This window comes from Acipenser ruthenus, chromosome 46 (genome assembly GCF_902713425.1).
Source record: "Acipenser ruthenus chromosome 46, fAciRut3.2 maternal haplotype, whole genome shotgun sequence".
NCBI classification, from domain to species: domain Eukaryota; kingdom Metazoa; phylum Chordata; class Actinopteri; order Acipenseriformes; family Acipenseridae; genus Acipenser; species Acipenser ruthenus.
In genome coordinates, this window is record NC_081234.1 from 9,658,855 (window position 1) to 9,669,501 (window position 10,647).

Consider the following 10,647-nt stretch of genomic DNA (forward strand, 5'->3'; position numbering starts at 1 on the left):
CTGTTCTGAGCTGCCTTCCCTCCCTCCTAATGTGGTAAAGCCCTGCTGTTCCAGTGACTGCCCTCCCCTCCCTCTGCACGCAGGCTCATTCACGTCTCAGTGTGGAGAATGGGAAAGCACTGTGCTGTTCCAGTGACTGCCCTCCCCTCCCTCTGCACGCAGGCTCATTCACGTCTCAATGTGGAGAATGGGAAAGCACTGTGCTGTTCCAGTGACTGCCCTCCCCTCCCTCTGCACGCAGGCTCATTCACGTCTCAGTGTGGAGAATGGGAAAGCACTGTGCTGTTCCAGTGACTGCCCTCCCCTCCCTCTGCACGCAGGCTCATTCATGTCTCAATGTGGAGAATGGGAAAGCACTGTGCTGTTCCAGTGACTCCCCTCCCCTCCCTCTGCTCGCAGGCTCATTTCAGGTCTGTAATACTGTACCTAAAAAAAGAAAAAGTTTAGAGTTATTGTACATGGAGAGTACAATAAGCACAACCATGCCTCAAAATCTATCTCTTATTAGCAGGAGCCTGTTCAACCCGTCCCCACAGGAAGGCGCTCGCTCGCGCTACTGCGCCGTCATGCAGGATGCAGGTTTTCTGTTTATCTGGGCATCCTTTTCAGAACGTGTGAACTGGTTTGGAGGCGATTAAGATTATTTTCACTTTTTTGTTTTTTTGATCGGTTTTAATAAACGTTTAGCTATACTGTCTTTCGAGAGCTGGCTCCCTGTGCCCGGGTCTAGATATTTACTTGCTGTTCAAAAACCTCACAACCGAGACACGAACTGCTTTTGTGTTTTTTTGTACACTAGCTTTAAATTTAAATAAAAATCACGTGCCCTGGTACCACACCGTTCGTTTCAATAGGGGTTTGAATTCTCTATACTGTATAATCTGATGTTATTTCTGCTAATCTCTGTTAATCAGATGGCGTCATTGCATTTCAATTTCCACCACAATCCCACAGTGTGTTTTGTGTGACAGTTTCTACCTTCTTTCTGCCTCATAAAACAAGAACATACCGGGGGCGGGGTCTTAAAATATGACGACACCGGGGGAGGGGTTCTTAAAATATGACGTCACCGGGGGCGGGGCGCGCCCGCTCGCTCCACAGTCTTCACCGCGCTCGCTCACAGGCAACATGTCGGCGGCCGCTCAACAAAACAACAACGAAGAGCCCGGGCTGAACGGTAAGAACCGACGGCGTCTCCCCTGTCTGCTGACTACGGGAATCGATCAGCGAGGCTTAAAAATAATAATAAAGAACTGGATGAAAGTCTTGTGGAACCGGGTTGGGAAACAGAAAGAAAAAATAAACACGGTGGTGTTGTTGTTTGATCTGATTAAACGGGCGTGGTGAGAGCCTCTGTTTGTGATCGGCGTGCTCGCTAACCAATCACAGGGCTAGGGAGGAGGGGTTGCTTGTGCGTCATGATTAATTGGCAGGGGTTTGCTCCAATTGGGGAGCTTAGAAATGGGTGGTAAGCGTACCCTGTCTCGTGGGGGCGGGGTTTGTTCTGTCAACATCAGAGAAGGGGGCGGGCAGTAAATGGCTGGGTGATATTTTTCTTGTATTAAATATGATTAAGTCTATGCTAGATACTACACTAATAATATATTAGTATTGAGTAATGCCGGTCGAAGCTGGGTCTGTCAGTACTCAAGCCGTTATAATTCTGACGTGCACTTAGATTTAGCTAGTCAATATAAATTAATATGTCGTTGACGAAGCTTTGTTGTGGTCCGAAGTTGAATACCCAGCGTTAGGAAAGTGCTTTAAAAAATAAAACAACACGATCGTCTCTCCCCAGCCCGGACGCTGTTTTAACTACACTGCGTGGTACTCCTCTGAGCGACCAGCTGCTGTGCATAGCTGATATAAATAATGGTGTAAATGTGATGGAAAAGTAAACTCATAAGCCGAGGGAACAGGAGGCCGCTTTCAGGAGGCTGGGGTTCAGGAGGCTGGGGTTCAGGAGGCTGGGGTCCAGGAGGCTGGGGTTCAGGCCCCTGCACGGCACACCAGGGGAGATTTGGGGGTTTGATACAGCAAAGTTTCCTCAGTCAAACGATCTCCCGGAACCAGGTTTCAAACCTCAACTTAATCCTTACTGTCCAGCACTGAGACAGTGAAAACGCAGCGAGTAGTGAGCACTGGCTGGGGGGATGCTTATCTGTGTCTGTATTGTAAAACTGCAGGTGTCTTCCAGGGCAAAGGTGCCGCTCGCAATGGCAGCTGCCCTGCGTTTACATTGCAGTTCAAACGAGGGCATTGATTACACAGTACAGTATCACTTATGGCTTGCAAGTTGCACAAGGCTACTCCCCCTCAAAGTGGAACCTAATCTGTTTCCATGACCCTGTAAATACAAGGCGACAGCAGGTACGTAAGTCAGCTGGTTACTGTGGGAGCGAGCACTCTCTCCCCTGCTTGGGTAAGGGGTAATGGTTCCGCCATCACGGCAGGACTGAGGGCACTGATTATTAAAACAAATATGGGGAAAGAACATGAGTTTCGTTGCATCATTTCTAACTGCAATAAACTAAACTGATTCCTAAAGAATGATAAGTCTTACATCAAAAGCAGGGAAATGCAAAAAACAGAAGTCCTGTGCATCTGGTTTCGTTGTTAAATAAATCAATATAAATGTACATGTTTGCATTGTTGATGCATCAGTGTTATTGCCGACTAAAAATGAGTAAACTGGGGCAAAAGTGTTCCAGGACTAAAGACATTTAAAAAAAAAAAAAAAAAAAAACTTATAAACTGGCATCAGAAACGATAAAAAATAACAAAAAAACAACTTACTTAGCCTCCCCTAATCATCAGACAAAAAACAAATGCATCAAGCTGAAATTCCCTCTCTCTGTCTCTCCAGCTGCGCGTTCACAAACGCTGACCCACTTCTGCATTTCTGTTTTCTAATCGGTTCCGCTGGTGAAGGCTTTATCTTGAATTGTTTTTTCTGAATGTGTTTAACCTTGGCACAGAACATTTATTACAGGATGGCACTGAACATGCTGTCAGCCAAAACCACAGGAGAAAGAAGTGAAGCCCCGTTTGTGTGATGCTCATTATATCCTTGTATGCTAGTAACTGCAGTGTGTAAAGCATTTTCTCTAGTCATGAATACAAAGCGACGCCACCTCTTTAGGAATTGATGGCATTGATCTGCTGTGGGTGACAGATCTATTTAAAAAATATATGTATATATTTTCTAGTGACAGAGATTGATGACCAAACCTCCAGATCGGTTATATAGCCATTGAGATTGCATTACATAGAGTGTGTGTATGTGTGTGTTCCAGTTTCACTCCCTCCCTCTCTCTCTCTCTCTCTCTCTCTCTCTGGGCAGAGTGTTTTGCAGTGTGTGTTCCAGTTTCACTCTTATTATTATTTATTTCTTAGCAGACGCCCTTATCCAGGGCGACTTACAATCGTAAGCAAATACATTTCAAGTGTTACAATACAAGTAATACAATAAGAGCAAGATAAATACAATGACTTTTGTTCAAGCAAGGACAAGTGTGACAAAATACAATTCAATAATACAGCAGATAACAGTGATAGTTACATCAGGATATGATTAAATACAAAATACTACAGATTAAACACTTGGGAGATTACACTCTCTCTCTCTCTCTCTCCTCTCTCTCTCCCTCCCTCTCTCTGTCTCTCTCTCTCTCTGGGCAGAGTGTTTTGCAGTGTCTGCTGAAAGCTGGGTTTCTTTGTTTCAAGCGATCTCGTTGAGATGCGAGAGAGGAGGCTCTGATTGGATTAGCTCTGAAAGCTGCACCCAGCCACTGAAACCCACAGACTATAGCAGAATGAGCTCATCCACTCTGACAGACTGATTGCCACGGAAAGCATCGTTAGAAGCCGTGCAATTAGCTGCAGACTGGGTTTGTTTCAGTAACTGGGTTCTTCTCAGTAGGGATGACAGCAGATTTGTGTGTTTTTTCTGCCCTAAAATACTGCAGCATCAACACCTGGAGAAGGCATTCTGCATTTGGAAACAGATTCTCAGATGAGATATAAACCCTAAAATATAAAATATACAATCTGCAATCTTATACACACAATATTAAACAGAAGACGTGAATCTTACTTCAGTGCTGCGATAATTAAACTGAAAAAAAAGATGGGCTGTCTCTCTATAAAATACCAAAACAAATCGCTTGCTTTATCATTCCTAGAGGCCAATTAAAACAGCTCTGTGATACAAACGGGGATGTTCGTTCCTTCGTTTCCAGCTGAAGAAGGGTCAGCTGTAAGGTCAGGAGCTCCTGGGGTTTGTGCTGGCTCACAGGGCAGCAGACCCACTCTGCTCTGTCCCCTACTTCAAATTTAACAAAGGGAAGTTTTTACTGCACAGTTATAAATGCGTCCAATAGCCTACCATGTGAAGAACAGTAGCTGGGTTGTACACAGTTCACTAAAACCCCAGGCAGGGGTAAAGGGTCGAGTCTGGATGATCCGAACAGCCTCTCTTCTCGTTGTCATGTTGTTCTGCTCTGTGTCTGTGTTTCTGTGGACGTGATGCCCACCCCACGCCCTCTGATATCTCTCAGCCTTGCTGGTTGTTATCTGAGCTTGTTGCTCTGTACTGATACCCAGCCTCGGGGAGTGCTTTCACTTTCTCTAAGAGAGAGAGAGAGAGAGAGTTTTGTAGTAAGATGCTCAGTTGACACACACACACGTAGGGTAACGGGTTGTGATCAAGTGCATTTCTTTGCTCACCCTGCGCTGGGCTGCGGGCCACCCTGTTGTGTGCTGCTTACCCTGCGCTGTCACTGAGTCCTCAGCTTTGTGCTCCCCAGGAGTCCTGCCCCTCAGCAGCTCTGTCCCTCTCGGTGTCGCAGGGTCCTGGGTGGAGCTGGAGATGAACGGGAACAACGGGAACGCTGCCGGGAACACGGAGAGCTTGAACTTGAACTTGAACGAGGGAGAGGGAGAGGGAGAGCGCAACGGGGGCCTGGAGCACGTGCCCTCCTCCTCATCCATTCACAACGGGGACATGGAGAAGATCCTGCTGGACGCACAGCATGAGAGCAGCCAGAGCAGCAGCTCCTGTGACAGGTTAGAGAGGGGGAGCGGAGCATGAGCGCCGCTGTGACGGGTCAGAGAGGGGGAGCACAGCACGAGCGCCGCTGTGACGGGTCAGAGAGGGGGAGCGGAGCACGAGCGCTGCTGTGACGGGTCAGAGAGGGGGAGCGGAGCACGAGTGCTGCTGTGACGGGTCAGAGAGGGGGAGCAGAGCACGAGCGCTGCTGTGACGGGTCAGAGAGGGGGAGCGGAGCACGAACGCTGCTGTGACGGGTCAGAGAGGGGGAGCGGAGCACGAGCGCTGCTGTGACGGGTCAGAGAGGGGGAGCAGAGCACGAGTGCTGCTGTGACGGGTCAGAGAGGGGGAGCAGAGCACGAGCGCTGCTGTGACGGGTCAGAGAGGGGGAGCGGAGCACGAGCGCTGCTGTGACGGGTCAGAGAGGGGGAGCGGAGCACGAGCGCTGCTGTGACGGGTCAGAGAGGGGGAGCGGAGCACAAGCGCTGCTGTGACGGGTCAGAGAGGGGGAGCGCAGCACGAGCGCTGCTGTGACGGGTCAGAGAGGGGGAGCGGAGCACGAGCGCTGCTGTGACGGGTCAGAGAGGGGGAGCGGAGCACGAGCGCTGCTGTGACGGGTCAGAGAGGGGGAGCGGAGCACGAGCGCTGCTGTGACGGGTCAGAGAGGGGGAGCGGAGCACGAGCGCTGCTGTGACGGGTCAGAGAGGGGGAGCACAGCACGAGCGCTGCTGTGACGGGTCAGAGAGGGGGAGCGGAGCACGAGCGCTGCTGTGACGGGTCAGAGAGGGGGAGCACAGCACGAGCGCTGCTGTGACGGGTCAGAGAGGGGGAGCACAGCACGAGCGCTGCTGTGACGGGTGGGGTGCAGAGGGGACATGCAGAGTGGGTTACTGTGTCCTGTTGTCAGATCAAACTGTAACGGAGGGTAAGCGGCAGCTGTTTCATTGTGTTGTTTTGTTTCAATGGCAGCCCTCCTCGCCCACACACACCCCTGGACGAGGGGCAGATAACCTTCGATGTGGATATGCACACGAGCCGAGACTCCTGCAGCTCACAGGTACAGCACTGACCACACCAGCGCGCACACACACACACACAGGTACAGGACTGACCACACCAGCGCGCACACACACCCACCAGCACACACACACACCAGCACACCCACACACACAGGTACAGCACTGACCACACCAGCACACCCACACACACACCAGCACACACACACCAACACACACACACACACCCACACCCACACCCCCACACACACCAGCACACCCACACACACACACACACCAGCACACACACGTGCACACACACCAGCACACAGGTACAGCACTGACCACACCAGCACACACACACACACACCAGCACACAAACACACACACACTCCATTATACTAAACACAGACCACGCCATGATCAATCTCCTATTAACTCTGTGTGTGTGTGTGCGTGTTTCCTCCCCAGTCGGAAGTGGACAGTGTGGACAGGGAGAAGGAGGAAGACATTCTGATGATGAAGAGCGCTGACTGGGTAGCGGACTGGTCCAGCCGACCAGAAAACATCCCCCCGAAGTGAGTCCAGCGAGACGAAGCATTTCAGAGCAGCCCAGCGCAGCGGGTTTGTCTCATGTGCGCTAGACTAGCAGCATTCACTGTGTGCTGAGCGTTTGTTTGATCAGAACGTGGTTTCTGTGTGCAGCTGACCCTGTCTCTTTGGTGTAACAGCGTTGTCTGTGCTCATGAGATCATGCTCTTACACCAGCACGGCTGCTCTTGTCTCTCCAGGGAGTTTCACTTCCGGCACCCCAAGCGCTCGGTGACTCTGAGCATGAGGAAGACAGGGGTGATGAAGAAGGGGGGCGTCTTCTCAGCAGAGTTTCTCAAGGTGTTCATCCCCTCCCTGCTGCTCTCGCACATCCTGGCTCTGGGGTTGGGGTGAGTTCAGACTAGGAGCTGTGTTTGCACACGTGTGGATGCAGGGTCTGAAGAGGACGTGTTATTCCGATTCTCTATTTGCGATCCAAGAGTGGAAATAGTAGGCAATCTGTGTAGTTTTGTCAGAGTTTTGTTAGAGATTTAGTTAAAAAAAGCTCCCCTTTTGTTTAATGATTCACACATCAGTGCTACTTTGAAAAGGCCTACAAAGGAGGCGTGCTTCAGTTGAGTGCAGTTTGCAATGTGCCCAGCAGAGGGCGCGGAGGAGCTCTGAGCAGCCCTGAGCGCCGCAGTGCAGTGCTGCAGCTCCTCCCACTCTGCCTGGTGTCTGTATCCTGTTAAACACTATTCACATGATTGTGCCAGCTAGAGACCATCTATGGCAAAATTTACATTCAAAACGGCTCAATTTTAATGAAACTCTGCATTGCTAGAACAGTGCTCCCCATTTAGATAGCAGTAGATTGTTTACTAAAATGTGCTTTTATAGTGCAGTGTTTTGTGAAGGTGCGTTAGATATCCTGTAGTGGTTTTGGTGGCTGCAGCTGAATTAAGTAAAGAGGCTGAGGGGATGGGTGGTTCAGTAGAAGTGAGGATGGGTTTCAGCTTGCCCCCCCCCCCCCCCTAATGCTCTGCCCCTCTCTGCCTGTTTTTCAGCGTGTACATCGGGAAGAGAATGACAACCCCCTCAGCCAGCTCCTTCTGAGCAGGGAGTGAAGAGCCTGGGACTCCAGTCGCAGTCTGTTCCATGGACCTCTCTCTCTCCTCTCTCCTCTCTATCTCTCTCCTTTCTCTCTCTTGCTCTCTCTCTCTCTCTCTCTCTCTCTCGTTCTTGTATTTTATTATAATGGATTTTTTTTTGCCTTCTGTAATTTGGTTTGCGAGCAGCAGAGACCATTTGTTTGGGGCGCCACCTGCTCCTAAACTCTTGCGATTCATTTTCCTAAAGATCCTGGTTTGCTGGACTGGCTGGCATGCAGCGTTTTTAAATTTGAAAGGGATACAAATGAGGATGTAGAGCTAAATCGTATTCAGAATGACGCTGATGACGTTGTTGTAGGTGCTAGGAATTAAAGATTATCTGGGCAGACTGACCTGTCCTCGCTAGGGTAGGAGATTTTATAAGGAGCAGATTTGCAAGCCGGCCGCATAGCCTGAACAGTGAACCGCACAGTATACTTTGTAATCGCTTATGCTAAGATTTTTAAAATGAATTAAAAATAGAAGAATTTTTCGTCCAATATTTTGCAAGTCAGGGCAGCAGTAGGGGAGTTGCTGGGTGGCTTTTTTGCTAAGATGGTTTTAAGGGCTTAGGGTTCTACTGGACTACAATTGTGACCCAAATGAACCAGACTGTGAACACCCGGAAAGGGCTTTCAGTCCCAGGTGAAGGATTACACCTGCCTGGCCCGCTAACAGATTAGACACTGAGCCCGCAGGACCAAGCTGAACTGCACCAGAGCCCTGGCACCCCCTGTCTGTGGGCAGGGGAGACAGAGGAGCGAGACCCTACGCGCGCGCACACACACACACACACACACAGCCACTGCTCTCTCTATGTCACCTGACTCCACAGAGAAGTGTCCAGAGGAGCATTGCAATAGTCAGTCAGTCACTCAGCTCCACAGTCTTTGGCTTGCCATGACTCTAACTGGTGTGTGTTGCCTGTGACGTTTCTTAGCACTGCTTTTAAGACTGCTCTAGATCGCTATACTCTCTGTGTCAGGCAGAGCTGGTAATATAAATGGCCTGACTGCTTATAGAGATTATTCAAGCCCTGGGCAGCAGGCTCAGCTGAGCTCAGCTCCTGAGATGGGATAAGAAGATTGGTGAGCGAAACTTTCCTCAATGCTGAAGACAGGTTCCTACCAAAGAAACCCACAGTGTGTGATTTGTGCTTTGAAAACCCCAACATTTGCAATGGAAGCAGGCGCTGTGGCGGACAAGCTGTAGTGTTTAAATTGTGCAGTTCATGCTTAACGCTGTCGTGTCCAGCACGTTCCAGATGGCAAACCCTTAAACTCGTGTGTTCTGTTTTATTCCGGGGGCGGGTAGCATGCTCATTTTTTTATGGATTGACGCATGGAAATAAAAGTCTAATCATCCATTCTCCACAATGTTCAGAAGCTGATTTGAAGCTGCCTAATACAATTAGGGAGAAACACACGCTCTGTACAGAGCAATAGCTGAAGAAAGACTTCTTGTCTGCAATGGGTTTTTGAACAGAATACTCTGAAGGAAGCGACAAACTGAATTAGCCTGGCTGTTGAATTGAAAACTACCAAATAACTGCTTTGTTTGAATCTATATATATTTTTTTGTATTCTTTTAAAAGTAACTATTAAGGAAAGCCGCAGCACTGTAAGTAAAATGTAATCTCAATATAGTGTTACTGGAGGTGACAGTCGTATAGTTGCATCGTTGGCCAGACTGGTATAGATTAACGTCTGGTGAGCATGGGCAGTACTGTAGCATTTCATCTCAGTGACCCTCTCTGCGGTTCAGTATCGTCACCAATCGCTCTTCCTGTAGGTTCAAATTGAACTGCAGTCTAGATCGGGTGGGGGGGGGGGGATTTAATATAAAAAAAAACCCCAAAAAATAAGTTTTATTGTGCTTATGGAATGTTTTTGTGGAATGTTTGCTTACACACAGCCTTGAATGACGAAGGCAGTTATTTAAAAAAAAAAAACTATTTCAAAGTTGGGGGGGGGGCAGGTGGGTAACTAGCACAGCTGACCTGACTGCCGGACGCAGTCTGACTCCAGTGGCTCGTTTCTGATGCATGTCCCAGTGGAACGCAGTCAGGACAGCCAGCACGCTCCCTACACGTTTCGGGTAACGCCTTTGTCAGCTGCTGTGTGTTTTTACATTAAGAAAGGGGTCCTGTTGTGCCGTTCCTCTTGTTCTACCTTTGCCTCACCTTGATGTGTACCTCACCAGACCCGTGTGCATCCTCCACACATAGGAGGGCATACTGTAAACTTCATTATCACAGGTAGCAAAGGGCCTCGCGTCTATATAAAAAAAAAAACAGCAACAGTCGAACCCGTGACTGACGAAGGCGTTAACCAAACGTTGATGCAGTTTTAATCGACTGGAACAAACGCACACAGACAGACACGTGTGTAATACAAGGCAAGTGGAACAGGCTCCAGTAACCTGCTGGCTGGCTCCCCTCCACCCCTCCCTCCCTCTGAGACTCCCCTGGCTGCTGTGCCCGCACTCTGCTTGACCCTTGCGTCCTGCACGCCTGCAGTTTAAAATCGTGTTTTGAAAGCATTGGAGTTTACTGAGCCAAAGTGATTGATCTGACTCTCTGTTACGTTTTATGTTAGCACTTTGTAGCATTGTATGTAATTATTAATAAGAACATGTAAAAGTAGTGATACTCCTATTGTGCCATTAAAAAAAAAAAAACTCTGTGAAAGATGCTGCGCCTTTGTGTTTCTTTGTCACGTTTCTGTTAAGTTTATTAATCACGAAATGGCATGAAAACAGGGAGCAATCTCACTGGCTAGCAAATCCGTCAGCCATGCCAACACCGCTTGTAGCTTTCACAACCACTCTGTCTGATGTACTCGACAACCACTTCACTTCGGGTCGGGCGGGGGGTCGTGATGCCATTTTCTAAGAGCAGTAACGCTCCAGGGTGTTTAAA

At 49.0% G+C, this 10,647-nt stretch overlaps 1 protein-coding gene across 2 annotated transcripts; it reads left to right on the forward strand.

Moving 5' to 3' along the window:
- Positions 1–1,014: 1,014 nt before the first annotated feature.
- Positions 1,015–10,371, forward strand: LOC117397829 (BCL2/adenovirus E1B 19 kDa protein-interacting protein 3-like). 2 transcript variants are annotated; one of them, XM_034912542.2, is made up of 6 exons: positions 1,015–1,177; positions 4,809–5,067; positions 6,020–6,107; positions 6,517–6,623; positions 6,837–6,986; positions 7,644–10,371. In XM_034912542.2, the coding sequence occupies exons 1-6, from the start codon at positions 1,030–1,032 to the stop codon at positions 7,690–7,692; spliced, it is 801 nt and encodes a 266-aa protein (XP_034768433.2). In that variant the 5' UTR covers positions 1,015–1,029; the 3' UTR covers positions 7,693–10,371. The 2 variants fall into 2 exon arrangements, with proteins under 2 accessions (XP_034768433.2, XP_034768434.2); XM_034912543.2 differs by having other exon boundaries at positions 4,851–5,067.
- Positions 10,372–10,647: the final 276 nt, after the last annotated feature.